At 35.9% G+C, this 26,271-nt stretch overlaps 1 protein-coding gene across 11 annotated transcripts in view; it reads right to left on the reverse strand.

Moving 5' to 3' along the window:
- Positions 1–2,264: 2,264 nt before the first annotated feature.
- The window catches only part of NCOA3 (nuclear receptor coactivator 3), a 62,347-nt gene continuing 38,340 nt past the window's right edge, over positions 2,265–26,271 (reverse strand). For 8 of the 11 annotated variants that reach the window (XM_069034533.1, XM_069034532.1, XM_069034531.1 and 5 more), the window contains 20 exons: positions 24,785–24,892; positions 22,838–23,010; positions 21,255–21,355; positions 20,099–20,273; positions 19,357–19,545; positions 19,045–19,146; positions 18,115–18,255; positions 17,359–17,506; positions 16,093–16,481; positions 14,964–15,841; positions 13,241–13,376; positions 11,939–12,127; positions 11,216–11,455; positions 9,708–9,834; positions 8,830–9,001; positions 7,775–8,071; positions 6,193–6,297; positions 5,581–5,803; positions 5,182–5,356; positions 2,265–4,621 (listed from right to left, as the gene is read on the reverse strand). In XM_069034533.1, the coding sequence (XP_068890634.1) occupies positions 4,345–4,621; positions 5,182–5,356; positions 5,581–5,803; positions 6,193–6,297; positions 7,775–8,071; positions 8,830–9,001; positions 9,708–9,834; positions 11,216–11,455; positions 11,939–12,127; positions 13,241–13,376; positions 14,964–15,841; positions 16,093–16,481; positions 17,359–17,506; positions 18,115–18,255; positions 19,045–19,146; positions 19,357–19,545; positions 20,099–20,273; positions 21,255–21,355; positions 22,838–23,010; positions 24,785–24,882 (4,335 nt within the window). In that variant the 5' untranslated portion in view covers positions 24,883–24,892 and the 3' untranslated portion in view covers positions 2,265–4,344. Of the gene's footprint in view, positions 4,622–5,181; positions 5,357–5,580; positions 5,804–6,192; positions 6,298–7,774; positions 8,072–8,829; positions 9,002–9,707; positions 9,835–11,215; positions 11,456–11,938; positions 12,128–13,240; positions 13,377–14,963; positions 15,842–16,092; positions 16,482–17,358; positions 17,507–18,114; positions 18,256–19,044; positions 19,147–19,356; positions 19,546–20,098; positions 20,274–21,254; positions 21,356–22,837; positions 23,011–24,784; positions 24,893–26,271 lie in introns of those variants that run through there. The other 3 variants (XM_069034535.1, XM_069034534.1, XM_069034536.1) reach the window with 3 other exon arrangements.

A 26,271-nucleotide genomic window follows, 5' to 3' on the forward strand; every position in this document is an offset into this window, starting at 1 on the left:
AATACTGAGCTGTGAGACTTGTATGTGACACAAGAAGCAGCTGGTATATAATGAAAGGTATGTTGTTGCCAACTTTGGGGAAAGACACCACCTCTCATCCTTTCAGCTCTTCTAGAGACTGCTATTTAAGTTGAAAAATATGTGAATTCTAGTCAGTGTCAGTGCTAAATGTGTCTCGTAAGTGAAAGGTCTCAGTTGTTATTCCCTCAGCTTTTACAGACAACTTTGAAAAAATGTAAATCATTCTTTCCACACAGTTTTCATCAGTGCTAGCAGGGAATTTTCTCTGACCTTTACAGGATAATCAGCCTTAAAGTATTAGACAGCTCATACAGTGTCACCAAGTTCTGATTTTAAATAGAAACCTTTATTTACATTATTATTAACACCCAAAACAAAAACCAGAAGGGCAGTAATACCTTACAACCAACTTTTATAAATCAGTCCTCATGATTTTTCTGTTTTGCAAAATAAAGATACAGATATTTCAAGCAATACTTATAATGTAAACTAAACTTACATGCAATTCTCAATACTGTATGCCTTCTCCTGAGAATTTTTTGAAATATTGCCCTCAGAATTACATGGTTTCACACTTGCTGTGTCATTCTGTCATCTGGTAGTCTGCACATAAATTCTAAAATAAAAGGTGTGCTAATTGGTGCAACATCCAAGTAAGTTTTGTCTTGTGACAGAAACGTGGTCTGAATTTCTCACTTTGAAAGCAGTATTTTAGGCCAGTAGAAAAAGTACAACTACATACAAGTTTATTAAATGCATGGTTTCTGTGATCAGAAAAGTAACAGAGCCGTAGCAAAACAACACTCATTTATGCAGCAGTGATCAGAAGTTGCTGTACTAGTTAATTCATCTCTTATTGTTGAAAAATGTTACATGGGTTTTATTTTTAAAAAATTCAGAAAAATCTACTGCTATAGGACCAAAGCAAAATTGATGGTGGTAACTAAATGTCAACAGATTTCAAACTAGACTTACTATTTAGTGCTGCCATGAAAGATGCCATTTTAAAAGTGCCCCCTGCCCCTTCATCAAGTTTAAACTAAAAATCTTTTAATTCAGAAAAAAAAGTAGGTACTGGAAAGCTCCAACATTCTAAACAGAGAAAAGGATGAGCCTTTATAGCGTCAGGTAGGTACCAATTATACATAGATGTATAAATAGAATTACTAACTTTTTAAAAAATTGCACTGCAAGATGTATATAGCAGTATATAGTCTAGAGCTCACCTAATGAAAGCAATCAGTGTTTGTAGTTTCCATCAATATAATGAACAACTACAAAATATAAATATTGTTCTACTCTGATTTGATATAAAAAGCAAGGGATTGTTGCCTTTCACCTTCAGTAAAAGCAGCACTTAACTCAACAGATATGTTCCAAGAAATGAAAAGATAAAAGTTCCTTAGGCTTTTAAAAGTTTTGCATTTATAAACACACATTACCAGGACTGAAAATTTCAAATAAATGCTGTGATAATCTATATACTCAGTACTAAGGGAGTAGACAGGGTTGCATGAAGTAGATCAATTGATTCTACATTCCCTTTGAAACACAGGTGGGTAGGTGCTAAGGATTAATTTTTGGAGACTATTTCTATTGAAACTTACTTGTATTAAAATGGAAGATCACTGAATATTTTGAACAACAAAACCCCTCTTGCTAACAGCACCAAGAATAAGCAAAAAAGAACACAGATCAGGTTTTTTTGGTTTCTTTTACTCACTTGGGAGAAATCAGTTTTCCATTACACAATGAACAACAGAACAGAAGCACCACACATCTTAAACATTTCTGGATCATCCCTTATGAAGGTTTCACGGTTTAAGTCCTTGTAACTGCAAAAAGTGCAAAGGGATCTTCATTTCAAGCACCCAAAATGGAGGGGGAAAAAATCCCCATGCTATCAGCAAATAATAGGTAACCAGACTTAAATACTGATATGAGAGAAATCTGCTTAGAAAATACATTCATTACTATTAGAACAATCCAATGAGTTGTAGACATTTGGTTAAAGTGTGGCTTAATATCCTTAAAGATTTCTGGATGTGACATAACAACAACTATTTTTCAACAGACAAACATTTTTGAAGAACATTGGGAGTTCATTAAAATTGACCAAGAAGACCCAATCCAGCTTCACCAACTGAAAAGGCAACCTATTATAGACAGACATGAGCATTCTGACAAGTTTTAAGATCTTACAATGCAGAACCTTTGTGTCATATTGCCTTAAGTAAAAAGAAATGTAACAGAAGTGCTCATAGGTGGAGAAAGTATTTAACAACCGGTCTTTTATTTTATGAAAAGCTGTATGTTAAAGATGTAAAAATAAATGAAGTGTTGAAGACCAAAGAAGAGAAATATGTGGGCAAAATCACCCAGATTCAAAGTCCTTAAATTTAATTAAAAATTCTATTTGGACCTCAACTACAGGGAGTTTCCAGAAATCAATTTTGTTAAATATTTAGCTTCACAAACTCTGCAAAAATGAGTTAGTGACCTACAAAAGTCATATATATAATACATTATTTTAAAGATCATATTTACAAAATTTATTCACAAAAAAGACTGCAAAATTCTGATTCTGACTGCAGTGTCTTGCCTTGAGTTTTCTTATTTTTTAAAAAAAGGTGAAAGATTATTGCTCTGATTTCCATACACAGAAAGCATTACATTATGCAGTATTTTCAAATAATTCTTGAGATTGTGTTTGAGAAGGAACATGAGTACACCCCACCTTCATATTAAGTCCTTATCAAAGATATTGCATTAATCCATTATATAGTCTTCTATAAAGTGCACTCAGCTGCACAGCAATATGTAAATATTAGTCACAATTGTGTTTAAATAATTTAAATCGTTTATCCTCTCTTTTTAACCCTTGGCTTCAATGGACAGGATTTTGGACTAGCATGTGCCAATTAATTTTGCAGTGCTACTTTGCTTGGGAAATCCCTGACTCTTGGGGTAAGAGACTAAAAGCAGCATTTATATTCAGGAATTCATATAAAAGAGTCAAGGCTAAGAACTACATTCTCTGTCAGATATTGTTATTAGAGAAATCAGGAAATTCTTACCACTGTGACTTCTCCAGGCACTTTTGTCTGCCTGTAGTTAAAGGGCTTTGGATAGCTACAGTAAACAGATAAGGTATACCAGGAGTCTACCCATCAAACCTATTAAAATGCCATTACCAAATTCACATATCTAGAGGAAGAGCACCAAAAATACTAAGCTTTTTTGTGCCCCACATTATACAGTAATACAGAGACTGCTTCTACTAAAATGTATTTTTGTTCGGTAGGGGTTTTTTTGGTTTGTTTTCCTCTGGATGAGAAAATTTATCACCGGTTTCTGTAAGCCCAGTATGAGTTGTCATGAAGAATGTGTCACTTTCCTTTCTAACACTAGTGCATTTAGCCATTCTTGTTTGAAGATGTGGTTCTAGATGTCAGCAGTATTTCTGTTAAAGAAAAGATACTTTCATCAGAGAAGACATGTTTGCTGAAAAAAAGTGGTCCATGTACTGCATTTGGAAGAGGAAACTACTGACAGTCAATGCCTAGAAGCAGAAGAATAGCTTTTTAGTGCTCCACTTTGTAAATAATTTCTAGAAAAGAAATGCTGTCCTTGGATTTCATAAACATACTATTTGGGTATCTTTATGTCATGTAGATCTGGAAAATCTGATATTTCACCTTTGTATTCTCCTCTTTATAAAAGGCATTTGTTGTATCAAAGTCCTCCAAAACTTTACTAACCCCCAGAAGTCCTCAGATTATTCTGACTGCTTCCTCAGGTATGCTGGACAAAATTTCATGAGATACTTTTTACTTGAATAGATTTAGCTTATGTCAGTATTATGTTGCTCATGCCTAGGTATTTTGTGGAAGAATTGTAGCAAAAGTGTATTTTGTATTTCAGCTTTCTTTTCAGTGCCTGTTATAAGCACACTTTCACCTTAAATGAGGGGTCTAAATTTTCCATCGTTTCTGGCTATGCATACACAAGTTATTCTAAGGTATTGTAAGGGCATCATTATCTGCATCTGCCAGGATACCACACTATCAGGATTCTTAGCCTGACTCGTAAGAGCTGTTATGTATAATTTTCAAGATCTGCTGAAGATGCATTTCACAATGCCCATGGGATTTTTTCCTGGGGTTTCTCCAGGTTCAGAAGTATTTCAATCCTTTGTGCAGTTTAAGGCTTGATCCTACCCATGATACTTCAAAGTCAACAGCTAATCACGCCATACAGCTTGGGTTCATTGTGAATTTGGTTACATGTCATCAAAAATAAAGTATCTCTTTGGACATAAAATTAATAGGCCCACAGATGCAAATATAAACAGGATAACTGAGAGCAGGATTGTGCCAGAGGAATGGATGTAAGCAGACTGTACTCAATGGAAAAAGAGTCAGCAATCTTTTTCATCAGTCTTGATGTACAACTTACCTGGTCTGGACCCATAGGCATTCCTGACATAGGCATGGTATTAATACTCATCTGTCCAATATGGCCACTGCTGCCATTCATGTGCATCATACTGTACGCTGCTGGATTACCTTGATGGCTGAACTGCTGCTGGGGAAAAGAACTGAAGTACAAAAGGACAAATAAAATTACCTTCCAAGAAGTTTACACACTGATGTATTGCCTTCCCTGCACCAGCTGTCAACACATGAAAGATAAAACTATTTTCACATTTACCTGTTTTTACCTAGTATCTGTTTAACATGGAAACTTCCCTCCCAGAAGGAATTTGAGTCTTTAGAAATGCACAGTTGTATGTGTATGCCTAATATAACCTTTTGGAGGCTAGTATTAGGGCTGTATCATCCACTGTAATACTATGTGAACTTTTGTATTTCCCCACCCCCCTCCTCCAAGTTATTTTTTCAATATTTAAAGACTGAATGTTCCATCTGGTTACAAAGATTGTAGAGGTCCAGTATGAATCACTGGAGCTAAGCATAAAATACACTTAATCACTCTATTTCCCAAACCAGAGCAGGATGAAGGACAATACAGACACTAGAGAGGTGGTTATTTTTTCCTCTTGTAAATCCTTTTCCTACTACATGCTATTTAACATAGTTTCTACTTCCAGCGAAATGAAAGACTTTTTGAGAAACAGGTTGTAATTGTTAAGTTCACCTGTTTCTGGGCATGCTTCCTGAGGGCCAGCCTTTCATCTCTGAGGACTGGTACATTGTTGCTGACTGAGGATGCTGCAACATAGGGTTCTGGGAAGGTCCAATTCTTGATGATATCATTGGATTGGGAGGGCTTGATACTCTACTAAATGCAGGATCAGGTTGTTGGCTTATTCCTTAAAATAAAACAAAGGAGACAGATACAACATACTTCAGTTATCATCACCTAGTACTTCTGGTTTATCTTCTTGCAGTGGTTGGAAGGGGAAAAGTCATCCTTTTTTGCAGCAGTATTTTCAATTTCTCAGAATGACTGGTATTTAGGTAGTTTGGATTAATTAAAAAATGGAAAAGAAAACCAGACAAATAAAAAAAAAACCAACCATGTTAGTACTAGTACCATAATTAGGTGGATAGGGGAATTGCTGTGAAGGAAGTTGAGCCATTGGAGGGCCTGTCAAAGCATTATCCATGCTTCCTGAGGCAGTCACATTTGGTGGTGGACTGAAGGCCTGAGGTTGCTGTTGCTGCTGCATCATCATTGCCATCCTCTGTTGTCTAAAATGGTGACTTATTAGCTCCCTGTTACGCTGAGCCACCATTTGAGCATTAAGAAAACCTTGCTATCCCCCAAAGAGAAGAAAAATCATATTAGAAGATGTTTTTACAAATAAAATCATGTCACAGTCAAACTCATTTCTAAGACCCACCAAGTTAAGGAGAAACCCCAGCCAGTACAAAAGAAATCATCAAAATATTAAGACAAAAGTTTTCATTAAATTGTCATTAATGCTAAACAAATGATAATGATATTTTACATGGAAAAACTATTGGCATACTCAGTTGACAGTATAACCTACTGAACAAATCCCCCTGCAATCTCAGGAATAAGGAAGGTAAAAAAACCCCTTTTTTTTAAATTATGCAGATGAACAAAACCAAAGAGGAATGCTATAAAACGATGAAAGAAGGTTGGAATTCTAAATAGATGGCTACTGTAATAATTATTTACCTGGGATCCCACCTGTGGCTGCATAACTGGTCTCATCACTGAGTTAGTACCACTTACTGGATTTTCCATTTTTATTTCAAGCGTTTGACGGGTCTGATTCATAAACTTTGAAAAAGACATTTTAGCACTATTAGCTTGAAAATAACAGCATCTGAACCAAGTAATGGCAACTCCTGCAAAAGTGCAATGGCTAATTTTTGCCTTGTCTAATGTACCTGAAGAACCAAACTATTTGTTTAAGCAGCTCAAACACACACAAACCCCCCCACCCCCCTTTCAAACAGTGCAGCATTAACTGGCCTTGGTTTTTTATTTCCCTTGAAATTAGCATTCTTCAAGAATAAAGAGCAGACTATCTGTTTCAAACAGTTGTGTCACAGAAAACCAAGAGAGAACACAGTATTTCCTAACATTGCCATTCCATGTGTGGAGAGGAAAGGGTTGAAAAATGGAAGATTGTCGAGGAGAGAGAAAAGCTGTTTTTAGAATTGTTTTCTCTCAAAGACCAATGATGCACTTGGGGGATGTTAGAAAATACTCTGGCTGAGAAAATTCACACTTATGTTTGCTCTGAGATGTTGTCTGTCTAAGGAGAAGAAATGGAATTTTCTCACAAAAGATAGCAGGATGTTGTAAAGACTTTTAAAAGCCTTTCCCACAGACTTGGGCCTCTTTGTAAAGGTGGGGGAAGGGAGATAAGAGGGTTTGGAGATGTAAAACTACAGCCTGGCGAAGGACTGTGCATGCTCCAGGCCCTTTTGATACGTAATGCAGGGCTCAAGCCTGGGTGCTTTTTGCCCCTGCTAAAATGAGCTTAGCAGTTTATGTGTATCTGTTTTTTTGGAATCCAAGATGATGGAATAAACCTACTCTTTGCACTTCAGCTGTGTCTTGTTGTTGTCTTGGTGTTACCTGCATGTATTCTGTTCACACACCATGTCATACAGCAGTAGTTCAGTTTTCCAAGTTTTATTTGTACGCTGTATTAGTACCAAGCCTGCATTTTCACGTGAGGAATTCAATGCTGAAATCATGCACCAATTTTTTAAGCAGCTTCTTCAACCTAGTGTTAAGATCTATGTAGCTGTATCTATTCTCTCACCTTTCATCCAAAGAAAGTACCTAAAGTCACATCAAATCATGAAATGGAAAGCAAACTCATATATTGATAAACCCAAATGATTAGTTAGAAAATACAGCAAGAAAGAAGTAACACCTGATTTACAGAAGAAATACAGCTCTCATTTAATGCTATCTGTGAGGTTCCGAGAAGATGCTAATCTTAAAATTGATAAAGAGTTACATTGTACAAAAGCACTGTTTTAACTAGCAATCGTTTTGTGTGCTGCAGGAACCAATCTAACCTGTAGCTGATACAGGAGAAACACTTGTCTTAATAAATGTTCTTCCACTCCTACAGCCATCAGGCATTCAATGAGAAGCACTGTCAAAATGAAAGATCCACCCTCTCAATCACCTGTTGTGATCTCCATTGTTATATATGTGAAGCAACACAATTCCATGTGCAAGTGATTCAATTCTGAAACATGGAGGAAATGTAAATGTAGGAGCAAAAAATTACCTGCTGTCCCTGGAGCCTCTGCTGGAGCTGCATGCGTAGCTGCTTTGGTGTGTTGGTTCGAGGCCTCATCACATTTGCTCGGGGATGCATACTTTGCATAGGAAAATTGCTCGGTTGGCTCATCTGATTCATCACTGAATTAAAAGACGGCTGTTGGCCCTGGACATTACTGAAATTTCCTGGCATTGCTGCCCCTTGCCCTTGGTAGGGTTGACCATATAACAAAGGCTTCTGGTCAATCATAACTGAAGATTCCTGACCTTGAAATGAATCTTGTTTGGGTTCCAAAGTTTGTCCCTTCAACAGATACAAAAGTGCTTTCACTAGCAGTATATATAGAATTCCTAAAGAAGCAATAAAATTAACACAGCATAATACACCAGTCAGCAATTTCTTGGATAGAACATAACGTGGACAGCTACTGTTAGTTCTGTCTCCAGACTAATGAAATAGTAAAAGTGATTAATAATAATTCTTTTTAAAATCAATTTTGCTGCACACTGCATACACAGGCAGACCAGTGTCACTATTCAAGCCCGTCTGCACTTTATGATGCTATTTGTACAAATGATAGTGTCATTTTGTGGTTCTTAGCAAGTTCCAAATTACTCACAGAAATTCTTTTTCCTATTTGCTAGCCATGCAAATTCAAGCAGCAACCGAAGGAGATACACATCACTGCCAGTCAAATAATTCACAACCTAAGCTCAGCTGACAACAGGCTACTAAAGAAACCCAACACAATTCTCAGCTTATAGATTTATAATGAATTACACCCAAAAGCCCACCTTTATATACCAAGGCATGATACAATAAACTTCCGTAAGAATATGCCATTTTATATTTCTTGCAATGCACAAGAAATTTAATCCATACTGAGCTTCTCCATTGAAAATCACTAGTCAATGTAGAGGTTTCCAAAAGCAAATGTATGAAAATGAAGATGAGAATGTGAGGAGACAAAGTAAATGAGGAGGCCCTCTTCACTTTCTTTTCAAGTAACAAAACAATATTGGTCTTTGGAAAATAAATGGCCAAAATATCTGTTTACTTACTTGGTTTACAAGATCAGGAATTCCTAATGCTCTGTCAATTTCTTCCAGACCTGTGACATCTGTATTACTCAGTAGTGTGTGCAGCTGATCCAGAAGCGCCCTTTCATCATTCTGACCTTCCATATTTGGTGCTGAACATAAGAGATCATCCAAAGAGCTTCTAACTAATTGTCTATAAATAAAAAAAGATTAAAATCATAGAATCTGTAAGGTTAGAAAAGACCTCCAAGAACACTGAGACCAGCCTTTGACCAAATACCACCTTGCCAACTACACTATAGCACTAAGTGCAACATATAGTAGTTTCTTGAACACTTTAGGAATGGTGTCTCCACCACCTCCCTGGGCAGCCCATTCCAATGCCTGACCACTCTTTCAGTGAAGAAATTCATTACAACCATTACAATAAAAACCACAGTTTTTATATAGTATATTGAGCTGGGTATGATTAAGTACTATCGTCACCCAGATGACTGAAGTAAGACTTAACAACTTAAGTCCCAAATTTATGTCCTAAAATGTCCAGTCACCTTCCCTGCATCCGTGAACATACATAAATTCTGTTTTCTCCTAGCTTCTGCCATGTGCCACAGAGATACGATTTCAGAGTTTCCCATCTCTTTCTTCTGTGCCTCCCAACTCAAGGATTGATAGATTTTGTTAACAGTGCCTTTTATGGAGCTGGGTTAAAAGATATCCAGTGTCGGATCAGCAGCAGAAATGGAAACATTTCTGAAACATTCCAGAAATGGAATTCTGACTCCAATTTGTTACCCCCACTGTGTATGCTACACAATTTTATTTCCAGGTCTTAAATTCTTCTGACAGACAGCAAACAGTTGTATTTAGAATTACCTTAAAACCTTCCCCAATTCTACCTGCTTTGTGAACCCCGTGATGCTTGCTCCATGGACATCATATTGTCAGGCCACAATCCAGGTTGGCTGGAAGGTCCAGGCTGTCCATACGGATTCCCTCCCATGTCAATGTTTATCTCGTTTGGCCCTGCAAGGTAAAACATTTGTGTATTTTTTAAAAACCGAAGGTCTCCGCTTGCTCTCCTAGTGTTCACATTAGGATGATCACACAAATTGTCAAGCAGCTTCTTGAGCTTTCCATTATCATGTTTTACAGTGTATACACACAAACTCACAGTCAAGATAATTTCACAAGTATAACAGACAACAGATTTAAATATGGCAGACCGTGATCTAGACCTGCTATGCTGTTACAGCAGAATTGCTATTTCTATTCCTTTAGCCTCTAAATCGGAGCATGACAGACATAGCACTTTACATGAAAAAAAAACCAAAAATTCTGGACAATGATATCTAGGTACCAGCAAATATACAGTCATAGTGACATCAAAATGTGTCATTTTAAATTCCAATACAGAGTGGAAATCAAAAGAAACACACACTACATAACATTTTGATCTTTGGGAGTACTTTCTTCCCTCTACCTGTCCAGGGACATACAGCAATATAAAGGAGAGTTTATGTCATCCCATTATTTCCCAGTATCTGTGTGAATCACCTAGCAACAATAATTTCTAGGAAGCTAAGCTGAAAAATTCTGACTCAGTCAGGACTGCACAAATTTCTTCCACATTTAAACTTATACCCATTTGTTGCATTGAAATAGTAAGTCTGTTTAAGAGAACTGGTAACAGTCCTGGCAGCTTTCCATGATAAGAAAGGAATGCTGTCTAATTAAGCTGGTTTGGGGCATACTGGTACTGGCATAGTAGACTGGACAATTTCAGCTCTAGACTAAACCTTTGTTAAAGGTATAGAACAGGAAAAACCCACAGGCTTTAAGACTGTTCATATTTTAGACATACAGCTTATTTTCTCTCATGCACACATGAATACTTTGAAGAGAAACAGTATTTGCAACGTGGTTTTATATGAAATTTGGCTACTCCATGTGAAAAGAATTTTGAAATGCTTGAGAGAAAAATTTCAAAAGACACTGATTACCAAGAAGTTAACAGGAAAAAAAAAAAAAAAGACATCTATATCAAGTAGGATGAATTAAATTAATCACAATACTAGTATCTTCACATATGGAATCATAGATGCTATTTGGCTCCCAGAATTTAGCAAAGAAGTACTGCATTAAATAAATAAATTACTCCCCCCAAATCTCAGGATCCAGAATAAATTATCTGCATATGAGACATACAGCACCAGAAGAAAACAAGAACACCACCAAAAAGTCATAAAATGTCATAGTCAGGGAACAATACGAGAGTCTCTACCTCAAAAAGCCTTTCAACGAAAATCTAGCATTTTACCAAAACTGCAAAGATTCTTATGATGAATGCTTACCAAGAAACCAATGAGATAGTGCTATGTAGGACAATAAAAAGTTAAGAACTTACTCATGTGGTGAATCATTTGCTGTTGCAGCATTGGCCTAGTACCAGGTATGCTGTTAGAGCGAACAGGCAACCCAGACATAGAGCCACCCTCTGGGGGCCTGGGAAGGGTTGTACTAAATTCAGGTCCTGGTCTCAACATTGAAGCAGAGCTTGCAGATTCCAATCTGTTCACCTTGGAGTTTGGCAAACCCCAGTCTCCTGACTGATGCTGATTCATCACATTTCTGTTGGGAGTGCTTGCTATAATGAAGAGCAGAAAACACAACAATTCATTACCTGGAGTACATGATATGTTTTGGTTTTAGAATTTTTTGCTATTTCACCAAGTGCACCTGCTAATGTCAGAGCAATTCACTGAAGTCCTACAAAAGCAACTAGAGCTCACCATGCCAAGTTCTAAATCATACAAAAACTATATGAGTCTAAATGTATGTAAAGTTCATAATGACTGGCTGCCACTGTGAACTGTTCTTGCTTCTATGTATCAAAATAGTAAAAAATAATTTAACTACTTAAGTACTGGTAATGACACACAGATAGTAAACAGCTATGTTCTTATAATTTTAGCTAAGATAATAATTCACAAGTGTTAATGATGGTAAAATTATAAGTCATTAATGTTAAAATTTCTTCTAACAGAAATTTGTATTTTAATCTTGCAATTTTTTGTACATAAAAGCTTTTTCCTTTACAATGAGAGCTGTTTGTACACAACCAACAAACCCAGATTTGCTCCAAAATTTTCTTGGTTTTCAATCATTCTTGGACTTCCACCCATCAGGTTTTGCTTTTGTAACATGGAGAACGCATTGACATTCCTCACTGAAGCACCTGAGCCCACAGGGCTGTCTAAAGACAGGGCTCTGTTAAAAGGTGGGCGAGTAGTCTGCACAGACTGGGGATTCTTCACACCTGTTAAAGAATTAAAAGATGCATGCAACTGTACATTTTAAATAAAATATGCTATTAATGACTTAAATAAATTAGTCTCATCTATATATGAGCTCATATACTTGATCTTAAGCAAGCCAGGAATAGTTATGTTGCTTATGTTCTCACTACAAAAATTCCCATTTTGAACACATAGTTAAGACCTTTTGCAGAAAAAGTCAAAGGCCGTTCCCTTTGGCCCTAGACAAAAAAATAGTTCATTTTAATTTCTGTAATGAACTTAGTAAAACAGACTTCTTTATATATATATATAAGTGGACTGTCCAGACTTTGGTTAACTCTCACATGGAGGTAGAAACAAATGGTTCTGTTTGGAACAGCTGGAATCCAGACATGGTGTTCTGAGCACAGTGTCCTACATGGACAATTAACCCACAAATCACTGTGCTTCACAGCCAATAGTGTCAGTGGCCTTACGTGTTCTTGTACCTGGTTTTATATTTTTCATTATCCGTGTTTCACCTCCTTCGGTTATCTCAGCAATCCATTGCCCTATATAATCAAGAGATGACCAGTGCCATGAAGGGAAGCAACAACTGCCATGATGCTGGTCTATTAGCTAGGTTATCCTCCCCTCCTACTCAGCTTCCTGCTAAGGAAGGGAATTCCTTCTGATGTCAAGGAGAAGTAACGATTAGAATTTACTGGCCACAGGATGTTTTCACACAGAATAAGAAAGAAATTAAAAGCTTGTCACCAATTCCATATTACATCCTTAGTCATCAGTAAAGGACAAAAATTCTCAATTTTAATTTACAATTCACAAAACATCTTTCCCGATGACTTGTCTCTGAGAAATCTACAAACCCATATAAGACGAACCCAGAATAAACCACAAAACAAGGAACTGAATGTTACTCATGTATATAGAAGATGAGTGCTGTCAAGACAGCTAATAGTGTATATAATAGCCTATGAAAGCCATATATAATTAGCCATTTTGCATTACATTTGTCCTTAAAGAAATAGGAGATGAAGAAAGTATTCTCTAAGGGTTTGAGAATGCATTATGTTAACATTGGGTAAGAAGAAAACCCTAACTTTAAAACCCAAGTAGTAGATTTAATTCCTTACCCAGTAGGGCATTTCCTTGAAATAATGCTTGCTTTGTTCCAAGGTTATTTCCATTTGCGGACATAGCATTATTGTAAAACTCTGAACTAGTAAGATCACCTAGAATTGCATCCAAATTCTCCAAGTCTCCATTCTTCTGAAAATGATGCAGTAAAATATCAAGGTTATTTACTCTCATATGGCTATACTTCACTTTTTACTTAGCTTCTTGCTAATCTTAAAATATATAACTGGGAGACAAATTCACTGACACTATCTTGAGCTATCTTTTAACTTCCAAAGAACTTCAGATATCATTTAGATACATTTTTTTAGAGTATTTTGCTTGGGTAGTTCTGAGAATTAGCAGAAACTGGAGGTACACATAACTAAAATGAAAAGCATTTCTGAATAGAAACATTTCAATCATCACAAATTACAAAGACATATACACTAATGATAGTGAACAACATCAAGAATGTGTACCCTTAAGTGATAAACAATGTATCTATCATACACAAAAAGCTACTAGTGAACACTGTAAGACATGAAAATTATCCACAAGGTTTTTCTGGTCAGCTGGAGCCCTAGCTTTCTGTAAAAGCTTGTTTTCAAATCAGATACAGTTTCAATAGAAAAATAATTCATATATAGTGGATCCCTATCTTCACAAAAAAGTGCTTCTCTGAATACCTTAATTACATCTCAGGAGCAAGTATTGAAACTACATGTTGTGTACTATTACAGAGTTGTTAGTGACTTTTCTGGTAAGTGGTATTCTAACAATGTTATAAGGTGTTTCATTTATAGTCACCCCTTAGCTAATATAAAAAAATTGTGCATATTTTTTTTTATATACACAGTTATTACTGATTTGGGAAATTCAAGGTCTAAGAAATTGACATATCTTCAGTAAACTCTGTCATACTGATCAGTACTGTTTACTTCGAAGCTCCAAATCTTAGGACTTAAATACAAAAATGTTATATATAGATTATAATTTTAAGAACAGCTGTTCCTAACTAGTGTACTACTGGTTTCAGAATAGTTGTTCCATGGTGCTAGTTTTCTGTATCATGACATTTCTTGGAATTCCAGCTCTAGAATTTATTTATTTGTATTTATTCCTTCAAATTATGTATACATTTATACATTTTAATAGGTATTTATTTGAATGCTGAATACAAATACAAGTATTTGGAAGAACATATTCCCCCATTTAAGGAAAGAAAAAGACCACTCAAACCAATGAATGAACTAAACCAAATTATGGCTATTTCAAGTATTACACATTTTTGTGTACTGTTTATATTTTCAAAACGAAATCATGTTCTACGTTTTGCTCTTGTATTGCCAACTAATTACAGAGGCAGTTACAGCCCCATTTGCTAGTAAGCCATAAAACCAAACATGTGCTAAGATCTGATTTTAAGGAATAAGTTGTAAATAGTACTTTAATTGTACCATAACTTAAAAACATTAGTCCAGGACTTCAAGACTTCAGATTTGGTTAGATACATTTCCTGTAATTCTTTTTGTTTGTGCCTTTTCATTCACAATTAAACCTGAGTTTTTTGTTTGACATCATTTGCACAAAACTTTTAAAGAAATGTTTACACATGCATACTGTAGAGTGTTCTATATTTAGTCATTCATGTAATGTATACATGATACGTATATATTCACATTCATGTAATAATAAAAGATTGGTTTGCTCACTGCCATCATTTTACATTACACGTACCTCCTCTGCTGGCTCCATTTTTATTTTCATCTCTTTTTCTTGACTTGAAGTAGGAATTGTAGAACTCGTGCATTGTCCCATCTTATTATCCACACCTTCTACTTTAGGCTTCAACTCTTTGGAAAGCGGATCCTTAACATCATCTTTATCTAGCAGATATCTGAGTAAAGCATTGTTTTCTTTCTTCTTTGGGCTCAGTTGTTCCTGTTTGACAGTGCCTTCTCCACATCCTGTGTTAGTAGCATCATGATACGTGTCTTTACCAGTAGCTTCAGCTGTGATCTTGGCCACCTCTGCTGGAGAATTACCATTCTGCAACAATTTATGTAAAATCCTGTGCTTCTCTTGCAGGAGCGACCCATGCATGTTTGAGGAGGAAGATACCGCTCCAGATGTTGATGAGGAAACTCCTGAAGGACTGGTAACGCTGGCAGAAGATTCTTTACTATTTGTGTCTAAAGGTGAGTTTGATGGTGTAGAATGTCCTCTTTCATCTGAGGAGCATGTGAGTAGCTGAAGGAGTTTTTTATGCCCTTTGCTCTCAGATGGTCCTCTCTGACTTTCAGATGCTTCCAGATTACCCTCTTTACTATCTTTTTCACTAAGGAGATCCCTGCTGTTTGACTGGCAGATGGAACTTTCCACTTGGTTTTGTTCACAATACAAACCAGAAGGGCTTTTGGAGTCCTGGGTACTTGTTTTACTTTGCTGAGTTATGCTTATGTTTGGGGAATTATCCAATTTTGGACCAGGTGAAGAAAGTGTTGATAAAAGGGAATTTCCAACACCCTCGCTAATGGCTTGCAGAGCACTAAGAGAACTGCTAGAGAAAGTGTTGTTGCTAGTGTTGCTGGCAGATCCCATAGGCGAGTGCATACCTGTATCATGCGACAGAGATCAAACTTATTAGATTACAGTACTGCCTGTATCTACTCTTCCTTTGGATTATGTATGACTGCCACACTGAGTTAATAATTTTAAAATACATATTTACCATGAAGTCATACTACATGCAAGTAACACATATAGAGTCATATAGAACGGTTAAAATGGATGAAAGATGGGATTCAGGTAAAAGTGAGAAAAGATAGCTTGGAAAAAAAAAGAGTTTATAGCAAAAATAAAATACCTGTAACTGGAGAATACTGGTGTGAACTTATTTTTGGACTCCCTCGATTCCTAGGAGATACCATTAAATTCTGTTGGTTGGAAGTTAAGCCAGAACTACCATGTGGTGGGCTACTTATATTTAACCCATAACTGTTATTCTGATAAGCAGAGGACTGCACTCCAGGTCCAGAGTTCACTGGCCCCATATTCCCAGGGCCTCCATATCGTGTGCTGGTGAGCTGACCCACTGCATTCGGATCTCCCATCCCATAGCTGCTGTTCTGCATTGGCATGGCTTGACCAGGTGACATGTTCAGAAGACCACCAACAGAATTTGTGTTTCCAGTCACAGGTGTTCTGATGTTTTGCCCAACAGAATTAGGATTTGGCTGATATCCACTTTGTTCCCTGTAAATTCAACATCATCCCCAGAAACGCAAAGAAAATAAATTAAAACCTTATTTGGAATCGTGCTACAAATACATTATTAAATAATTGCCCAAATATTTTTTCCAAAAAAGAGCAGTGAGAATCAAGCTTCCACAAAAGCAGAACTAAGCCATGACACTCATTTATTCATTACAGAAATGCTTGATCCTTTGGGGGCTTTGAGTCAGAAGCACATACTAGATCACTGCCTCAAAAGGCTTTAATCAATGGTCAGATTATTAATCAGATTTATCAATTTAAAGATCCTCCTTTTTTTACCACCTTCCTGAGTTAATGTCTGACACCATTCTACTGTGCACATTAATGATAGGTAACCCTGGAAAATCTTAGTTACTAGTCTTTCAGCATCTGGAGGCACTCTAATGCCAGAGGGAGACAGATTCCCACCAAAGTGACATTTCAATTATTCTTGCAAAGAACAAGAACAGGTCATAGGAAATGCTACTTAAGGTACATTTCAGTCATGGATTATGTATCTGAGAGGGTTTTGCTGTATTTTTAATCGGTGTGTGTGACCAAGCATTTCTATTTTCAGTGTTTCATCAATGTTACCACAAAAGACTAATAAAAACATAGCACAGGCTTTGTGCAGGTACCAAGAAAAAAAAATCTCTTTTGACTGTGATTGTCCTTCTGCCACATAGTTAAACGGGACTCTGCTATGTTTACACATTTATTTGTGTGCTATGCAGCTCTGTTTCCCAAGTTATCCCCCATCTGAGTTTTAATCAGGTAAAATATTTTACTATGCTATTTTTCTCAGGTTATCTTCAAGGTCAGATGCATGTTTAAAAACTGTAACACTTAAATTATAAACAGATACTACTAATTTCACCTTTGAAGGAAGTGGGTAGAGACAAATCCATGGCGGTCATTAGTTACAGGATTTCGAAACAGTTTACTCTTTGTTTGTGCTGTCACTATCGTACCATCCGCTAAAGAAAACCGATACAATGGGGTTTCAGCATGACCTTGTGTATAAGCTGTAAAGGGAATATACAAATATAGTTAATATTTAAAATCCCAAGAATTATTAATATGAATCATAAGATATTTTTGACACAATGCCCTTCATTTGCTAAAGATTAAAAAAACCCCAAAAAGCCATAAAACTTTAAAAATAAATAAATGAATAAATAAAATAAGGAAAAGGCATCAACACAACCGTTACCACTTTCAGAGTGGTTCTTTAACAAAGGAAAGGGTGAATTAAAACAAAGTCAAACTAACATTAACCAAAAATAACAAGCTAATGATAATTAAAGATGACATATCACCACAGAAATATAACTGTCTCTTGTAATCGCTGTATCCATCTAAGGAAAAACAGCTTCCTCGAGGTCCCCAGATCATGTATCTGACATTTTCCATGAAAATTTCCAAAACCAACACACTGAAAAACAAAACAACTTCCAGCAGAATTCCTTGTTCTCAAGAGATCATCCTCCTTCAGTTTGTAAATGAATCACGGTAATTAAAAAAAATCATGAAAAAAAGGAACATAGGCAGAATTTAGCATTTTTGTTTTTCAGAAAAAAATGCAGCCCTTAGAAGAAGCAATATGACCCAAACATTGTAAACTGATTTTTACCTTCATGATAGTGGCGTTTATTTGACCACGACTGCCCATCATTATGGCATAAGAATCTCTGAATACACCGACGAATTGTATCTTCAAAGCCAGGTCTCATAGAAGATCGTAATGAGTTTGTATCAATGTTGACAAGTTTGCCTAACATGAAAAAAAATTCACAAGTTAAACTCTTTATGACTATGACAATTCTTTTTGTATAAATATGGTACATTTCATAAGGCTCCAACACCACCCTTTTAATCACCGAATTCTGAGCATGCAGAAGTTACATTTATGAATTATCTGCCATATGAGAATATGATGCTGCTTGTTGAAGCATCACTATTCAAAGGGATTTATATAATTGAGTAAGAGGAAGTTAATCACCCACAGGTCAATGTCAGAGCTTTAGAAAACCGTAACTTTAGTTGCTGGTTACAGGCACCTAAGGGATGCACAGAGTAAAATTTTAAAAAATACTGACCAACTACACAGAATGAACATCATAAACACAAACTGGCACCTGAAAAAGTCCCATTTAGATTAAACAACTCTTTCGATTTAAACAGCATAAACCATTTTAAACATTAGCTCATGTATTGTATAAAAATACAAACATTCTGAAGGACTTCCATTCGCTTCCGTTATGACCTAAAATATTTCTTATGCGTAAAGGACAGCAGAATGACAACCATTTGAAATGCTAGTTAAAACACAAGTAATGCTTTTTACCAAGCTACCAAATAGTAACATAGAGAAGAAAATGCCTCCCACAGTTTTTATTACACCTCACTGCCAACAATGGTATACTGTAAAAAGCAGTTGAGAATTCTCAGTACGAATTCCATTAGTCACTACAGATACACAATATATACTCCATTTATTTAAAACAAGAGCACGTGGACAAAGAAGACTCCTTCATACCTTCCTCCTGGGTATGCTTCCTACCTGAAAGATCATGTCTTGTAACAAAGCTCTCTGGATTTGTTGGAAATGCCCTTTCTGCAGTTGCGATACGACGCGCCACGCAAATCATGCAGGACTGCAAATCTGTATTTAAAAAAGAATGTTTCTTCTTTCATCTTCTCCTGTTTTACTCTACTGAAGAATCTAATGAAATAGCTGAAGCGTCTTTCGTTGTTACAGTGGAAGTACAGACAGTAAGGATTAAAGTTGCTGTGTTCTTAAAAATGGATTGCAAAACACCAAAGAGCTTTTCCCAGAAATTTCTATGCAGGATAATTCCACAAAAATTCCTACCTTCCCCCTCTTCCATCATAGCTCTTGGCTGCGATAAAGCAAAGCACTGCATAGTTTCATATCTTTGACGTATATCCTGGTAGCCATCTACATCTTCCAAGAGATCATGAAAGCTTTTCACCATCATCCGGCAACTGAATGTATGGCTCCTCTGTCGAGGTGTTTCATTAGTCCAAGCAATTCCATTAACTTAAAAGAACACAGCGAGAATTCATATAGATTTTCAGATAGAATCAATTAATAACTGATTCTTCTTAATTTAGATACCCTGTTCCTAGATTACAGATAATAAAGACTATTTTAAGATGCCTTCTCAATATACCATCAATATAAGCTCGGTATAAAATAGGAGTATTGAGAACCAAGTAAAAAACACTCTTTCTTTTGCATGACACTTTCCAGTCACTTGAAGAAGTGCTGGAAAGTCATTCATATATTTTAAAAACAAGCAGGTCCTTCAGCTAGCCTTGTGGTATTAGGAAAGGTGTTCCTTTAGCGTCGCTGTTTGAAAGTTACAGGTAAACAAATTGCAAAGGCTAAAGTAAAGTGTGAATTTCCAGCACATTTCTTTCTGATGGCGTGCTGTTGTAAAAACACAGTAATATTTATCAAGATATTTTTGTAGACAAAAATTCTTTATAGAAGTAATCTCTTTTGAAAGGTTATCCATTACAAGGTCTTTTTTTTCTTCTCTGATTGCTTTCAAATAGCCTAGTAAGTGTAGTAAATCAACTTTTACTACCTGAAGATTTAGGTAAGTTTTTAAAAAAGTCCTTCCGGTCCTCTTCATGCAAGATACCATAGACACTTGTATTAACCAAATCTTCTTGTTTATACTGCAGATACTGTGTGACATTTTCTGATACAAATATTATGTTCCCATCTCGATTTACAACAAAGAGGAAGCCATCCAATGCCTAAATATTAACACAACAACATATCATACAAGACATATTGACTAATTTTGAACAGAATTTAGTTTGAAAACTGTGTGGGTGATAAATGTCAAGTCACAATACATTAATTTATTTTCAAGGATAGAGATGAAGTTTTAAATTCTTCTTTGAAGAAAAGTGTGTCTGGTAAAGAATTATTTAAATAATAACTAGTATGTTCATTTGATACTCCATTCAGCTTTCACACTGATAACCAGCCTTCTTGTTCCATTCTTGATCCATATGAACACTAGATCATGAATTTGTAACATTAATTCAATAGCTAGCAAATTGAAACAAGAAGTCCAGTAGAAACAAATAGTATGTCATGAATATGAATACATTTCCACTCGAAAGTGATGAGATAGTAGGATCTAGCCAAATACTGTATGTTCTTAATTGAAGGAAAAATTCAATATCTGTGTTACAAAATTAGGCTTCAAAAATGCTTTAATTAACTTGTAAATATCAGATTGGTCTTCTAGGCATAAAGAAAGGCTATCTGCTATGTACCTTTGTTTACTATTATTCTAAGGTTACTTTGCTTGATGGCAACATCCATTCAAAATGCCTCATAATTCAGTAACACAAATGCAAACACACATAACAAACCTCTCCTTACAAAAACTCCTCCATTTAATGTCTATCCTCTATAAGAAATAAAATATTACTTGTACGAATAAGCATTGCTTCAGTAGAATTTTGCTAATGACTGCTGGAGTAAATAAAGCATAGGAATATTAGAAAAAGTCAAAGGCTATTCTATTTCCTTCTACGGAGAATTTCAGCAAAATGAAGGACACATGATAGATTTTATTCCTGACCCTTTCAAATATACTTCTGCATGGTTCTTGCATACTGTTTTATTTCTATAGGATTGCATATTACAAAATATTGTAATATTTTCACCTGCCTTAAGTATTTTGTTCCATAGGAATTTACTAGGGCCTAATTTGTACTTGCCTGTAATAAAAGAGGTCCCAATGAATCCTTGTCAATAACTCCTTGACCCGTGGAAGATACATCAGCTTTCTGAACATCATCATCATTAGAAACTGCTTTTCCTGAAAGCCAAGAGATATATTTCCAGAAAGTGACATTTCACGTGAAGACCACATTTTAATATAACAAGCCAGATTCTAAGAAGCTTGTGAATAAAGGCAATAAGAAGCACAACTGAGAGAGAAAGGCTCATATACTGTTAGTTGCTAAGACTAGAAAAATGTCATGGCCACATAATGCCAAACTCTACGCTCACATAAATTGACTTGGCAGTTGAAGTTTACAAGACGAACTTGCTTTGTGAACATTTCTTGTTTTTCAGATACCGTCTGATGAGTCTTTCAATAGCCATTAAACACACATAATATATATCTCTTTGTTGTGCTTTTATTTTGATCATCTCATTATCACTGGTTACAGTCTTCAGATGCCATCACCACTGTTCTACAAAAAGGCCTTTATTCATGTTAACAGTCTGGTGTCTGTATGTGTATATATATGCACGTGTGTGTGTGTGTGCGTGCGCATAATAAAACTATATTTTAAAATCAAAATATCCTAAATTAATGGATTGCACAGGAAGGTGGAATAGGAATCCATGCCATGCAGCAGAATTACAGAAAAAAAAATTGTAAACTTTATTTTGTGGTACTTGCTGGCTGGTTAAGCAGACCACAAGAGGAGTACATCATCTCAACTCCAACATGAAACATTAGAACACACTGGATGGCACTACAAAAAACCCTAAAAACAGAAGATGATTTTTAAAAATAGTTCTAGCATGTCTTCATAAGATGTGGCAATTTACCACAACAGGTAAGATACACACCACAGCATATTCCGGTTTTCTAATGCTTTACTGCCCAAATGACACACATAAGCTTGGGAGGCTAGTCATTGAGAGGAGGAGATGGGGGTGGGGTGGTGTTTTAAAAAAGAAATTATATATACCTCTCACTCTGTATTTTAAAACATGGGTTTTGCACCCACCTGTTTGTTAAAGAAAAAGTATTACATCACTTAGGTTTACCCTATCTGACAGAAATTACCAAGATATGATGCATTGTTTCTTTCTCCTTTGTTGACTTGGCTGTATTCTGAGTACATTCAATCACACTAAAATAGCATTAAAAATCACTATCTGTGATTGGAGGCTTGCCCATAAGAAAAGGATGAATTTCCTAGAACTGAAAGGCAACAGAATGTGTTCTTCACACCGATGAGTATTCGGTGTATTGTACAAGCTGATGGTAGAGTACCATCTCCTTTTTTTGACTTTGCCTGTGGTACAAAACTGGTAAGAAAGATCATACAAAGTTTTAAAATCCTGATTCCCAATAAAAAGTGTTGATAAATACCTGTTTACTTTTAAACAGAAAATTACTTAGGGTTCATTTAAGGTTTGAACCAAGACAAAGCCCAAAGACCTGCTCAGTTACACGGTATTGCAAAAACCACTACTCAATTTCCCAGGTAACTATTGCTTCAAAAAAAGAATCACAATGAAATTAAACTATTCATTTTGACTTAGCAGGGAACTGTACCTTGCTCTTTTATTTGTCGAATCTGTCTCACGGTTTCTTTTAAAATAGCACATTTGTCTGGTTTGACATTGAAATTGTCAATGTCACTCAGATTAGCAGATATCAGCTCAGCCAGTTCTTCAATGTATTTGCTTTCCTGCTCACGTCGACGCTTCTCACCACTGCAGACCAGACTAGGAATCAAAAACATTGTTTCATATACTTACATACCATCCTATACAAAACCTGTGCTCACTCTGTGAACTATAATGTACTTCACTTAACACCCACCCATTAAACCTAGGCAGTAGTTATTCTTCCAGTGAACATGAATCTGAAGGGCGAATATGTGTGTTTTGTTACACTGGTGTTTGGTTTGGGGTTTATGTTTGGTTTGCGTTTTTTTTAAGAATTTCAAATACAAATTTATATCAAGAGGATAGAAGAAAGCTATTAATAAAAAAAAATCCTCCTGTTTTTACTCTATTACTTTATTGACAGATTTAATGAAAAGAGCAACTGTTTTTGTCATAAAATTGTAGCACTCCTACAGAAAGTTGGAGTTGGAGTTAAAAGTTGCTTTACAGTTGCTTAAAATTTATTAGACAAATGAAACTGAATTTTAACATTCTATTAACTCCCTTCAGTTTGCTTGTAAAGAGATGACTATAAGAGGTAATACCTCAGAAATTTCTAGGCCAGGATCTAAATGCCATCTCAACCTGCAATCCCAGACAACCTAATGTTGCTAGATACAGTGTCTCTTTGAAATTCCTTTTCCTACCCAGGTTAATATGTTGAGTAACTATACTGTCTACAAACTAAATCAAGAGGGAGAAATGTCATACATAGTATGGCAAGAATAGGAAAAGAAGGACTCAGGGCAGGGGCAAGAATGGACACATCAAGGTAATTGAAAGAGAATAATCATTCTTTGAGAAGAAACCAAGCGAAAGAGTTAGGAAACTATGGATGGACCAACACTAGAGAAAACAAATACATTACAAAGCAGGAGCTTGAAAGATAAAGAAAGCTAATGAAGGGTGACAATCTGAAAAAGAATTCCTGAATGGACAGACAGACACTGTAGAAAGAGAAAGAGAAAGAGAAAATGGAATGGAGGACACTCATAAAAAGACACTCAAGATACAGTAGAAGCATTTAAGGATCTCATACAAAATCTGTTGAATGATGAAGGCAATTGGCATGGGGCACTGGGGATGTACATATAAAAGGGACAAATATTAGCACACAGAACGCCTGAAGATGAATTTAATAAAAGTTAATACTCTGTAGGAAGAAGAACACAAAAGGATAAAAGAGAACACTTCACATGATGGAGAGCAATGAAACTTGTGGGGAACAGAAAACTGAGTCCCTCAGACAACGGTATCTGACAGAGTTGGGTGAGGGGCAGGCAGGTAGTATAGATTGCCAAAATTTAAGATGAACTTGCAAAGAACTAGTCTAAAGAAGTACAAACAAATTAGCAAAAAGCTCAACCTCTTGCAGTATTCTTTGCTAAATGTAACTGCCTGAAATGAGGCCTGTCAAATCAATTACCAGCTACAAGATGTCACCTTAAAAATTACTGTGAAGCAAGAGGTTTTTCTTCTTTTGCCTTGCAATCACAACTTCAAAAGTCTTTCCTTATCTAGTGGAAGGTATCCCTGCCCATGACAGGGGAACTGGAACTAGATGATCTTTAAGGTCCATTCCAACTCAATCCATTCTATATGTTCACTGTATTAAAATTCCCACAAGAGTCTAAATTATAAAGCACAGTTCATCAACTTTGGCATATCTACACCTATTAGTAAAGTTACCTATCTTCACAACAGAAGCTGACCTAGAGAATTTTTCAACTAAACAAATTCCTTAGTTAGAACTTACTCTAAATTGCAATGCAAATTTGAGAAATATTTTTTAAAACTCATTAAAAACCAGAAAAGTTCTATATAAACCTACCTTGCACCTGGTGTATCACAGGGCAATGGCTTGCGCTTCCTTGACTCATTAGTCAAACTATCCAAGGAGTTTTCTCCTAATCCACTCATCTTGACCATGCATCAGCAACTAAAAGCAATGAAACAATAATTGTGAAGAAAATGCTCAAAATACTAATTCAAAATACAGAGAACTTATCCAGATAAGCAATTTATCAGATTTACAAGTGAATTTTCTTACTGCAAATCCATAAACTTTTTTGCTACTAAAAAATAATGTTTGGATACCTTTCTTTTAAATCTAACCCATATTTAGCCAAAACACAGGTTTATAAAGCTTTGTATCATTGTAAGCAAAAAGTAAAGGTTAAAAATGCATTTAATTTGTTTCAGAGATATTTAAAATTTCCACCATTGTACTGGGACCACTGCATAGCTTCAATTCGTCTTTAAAAAAATTCTCAGTATTTAAATACATATTTCAATAACCTGAAAAGAAAGCGATATATTAATGTTGTACCAAAATACAACTGCAGAAACAAATAATTTTCATCCTTAGGAGTAAATCAAGGGGCTTACAAGAGTTTCACACCCGTCTCTGTATAAAGCCAACAGATTCCTATTACCATCTTCACAGGTTACTATTGTTTTTGTATCTCTTGCTAAACCTTCTAAAATGAATACAGTTTTCTAAAACTTTGAGGCCAAGGCAAGCAACAACTTCAAGCATCTTTCATTTCTATTGCTTCTGCAGCAAAGACTGGGCCATAACCCAATAAGATATCAGGTAATTTTGTTGAAGTCTAGTTACATTAAACAAACCTGGCGGATTAGATATATATGACACTCATCTCCCCTCACTCCCAGGAAAAAAAAAAGGAGCACAGACACAATGGAGAGAAGAAAGCTGTGTCAGGTCCTGCTACGCTATAATCAACAACATGCTGAGGGAAGAAAAAAAATTTAATGGATCTATGCTATGTATCTAGTTGGAGTATTTTAAAACATAAGTAGAACTATAAAATGATCTAAAAAATTGGTTTTGGTCTTTTGTACCACAATGAAACAAAACAGATCTGGGCAGTTAGAATTTCAGCATTAATTTATCCTTTTTACAGAAATTTCCAAATTATGTGTAAATTTATTTTACTGCATTCTAGTTCAGACTGCAGTTCTTTACCCTATACAGCAGTGGCAATAAATGGTGCTAAATATTTAGTTAATAGAGCTAGACTTGTCAGTTAGAGAGAAACTTTTCCATAACATAACCCAGGCACTAAGAGATTGTGACAGAGATCTTTCATAGAAAAAGTTCTTTATCTCCACAAGCAAAAACCACCATTATGACATTCGTTAAAAGAAACTGGCCTAGGATGACCAAATTCCTAGGAGTCAGTGATCACATAACACAAGGACAAGGAACCAACAGAACTAAATGGAGTTTATGTTAAGGTATCAGAGGCTGGTAGCCAACGGACTCAAGCAGCTCTGCAGAACAAAATATGGGCA

The sequence above is a fragment of the Aphelocoma coerulescens genome, chromosome 20, assembly GCF_041296385.1.
Source record: "Aphelocoma coerulescens isolate FSJ_1873_10779 chromosome 20, UR_Acoe_1.0, whole genome shotgun sequence".
NCBI classification, from domain to species: Eukaryota; Metazoa; Chordata; class Aves; order Passeriformes; family Corvidae; genus Aphelocoma; species Aphelocoma coerulescens.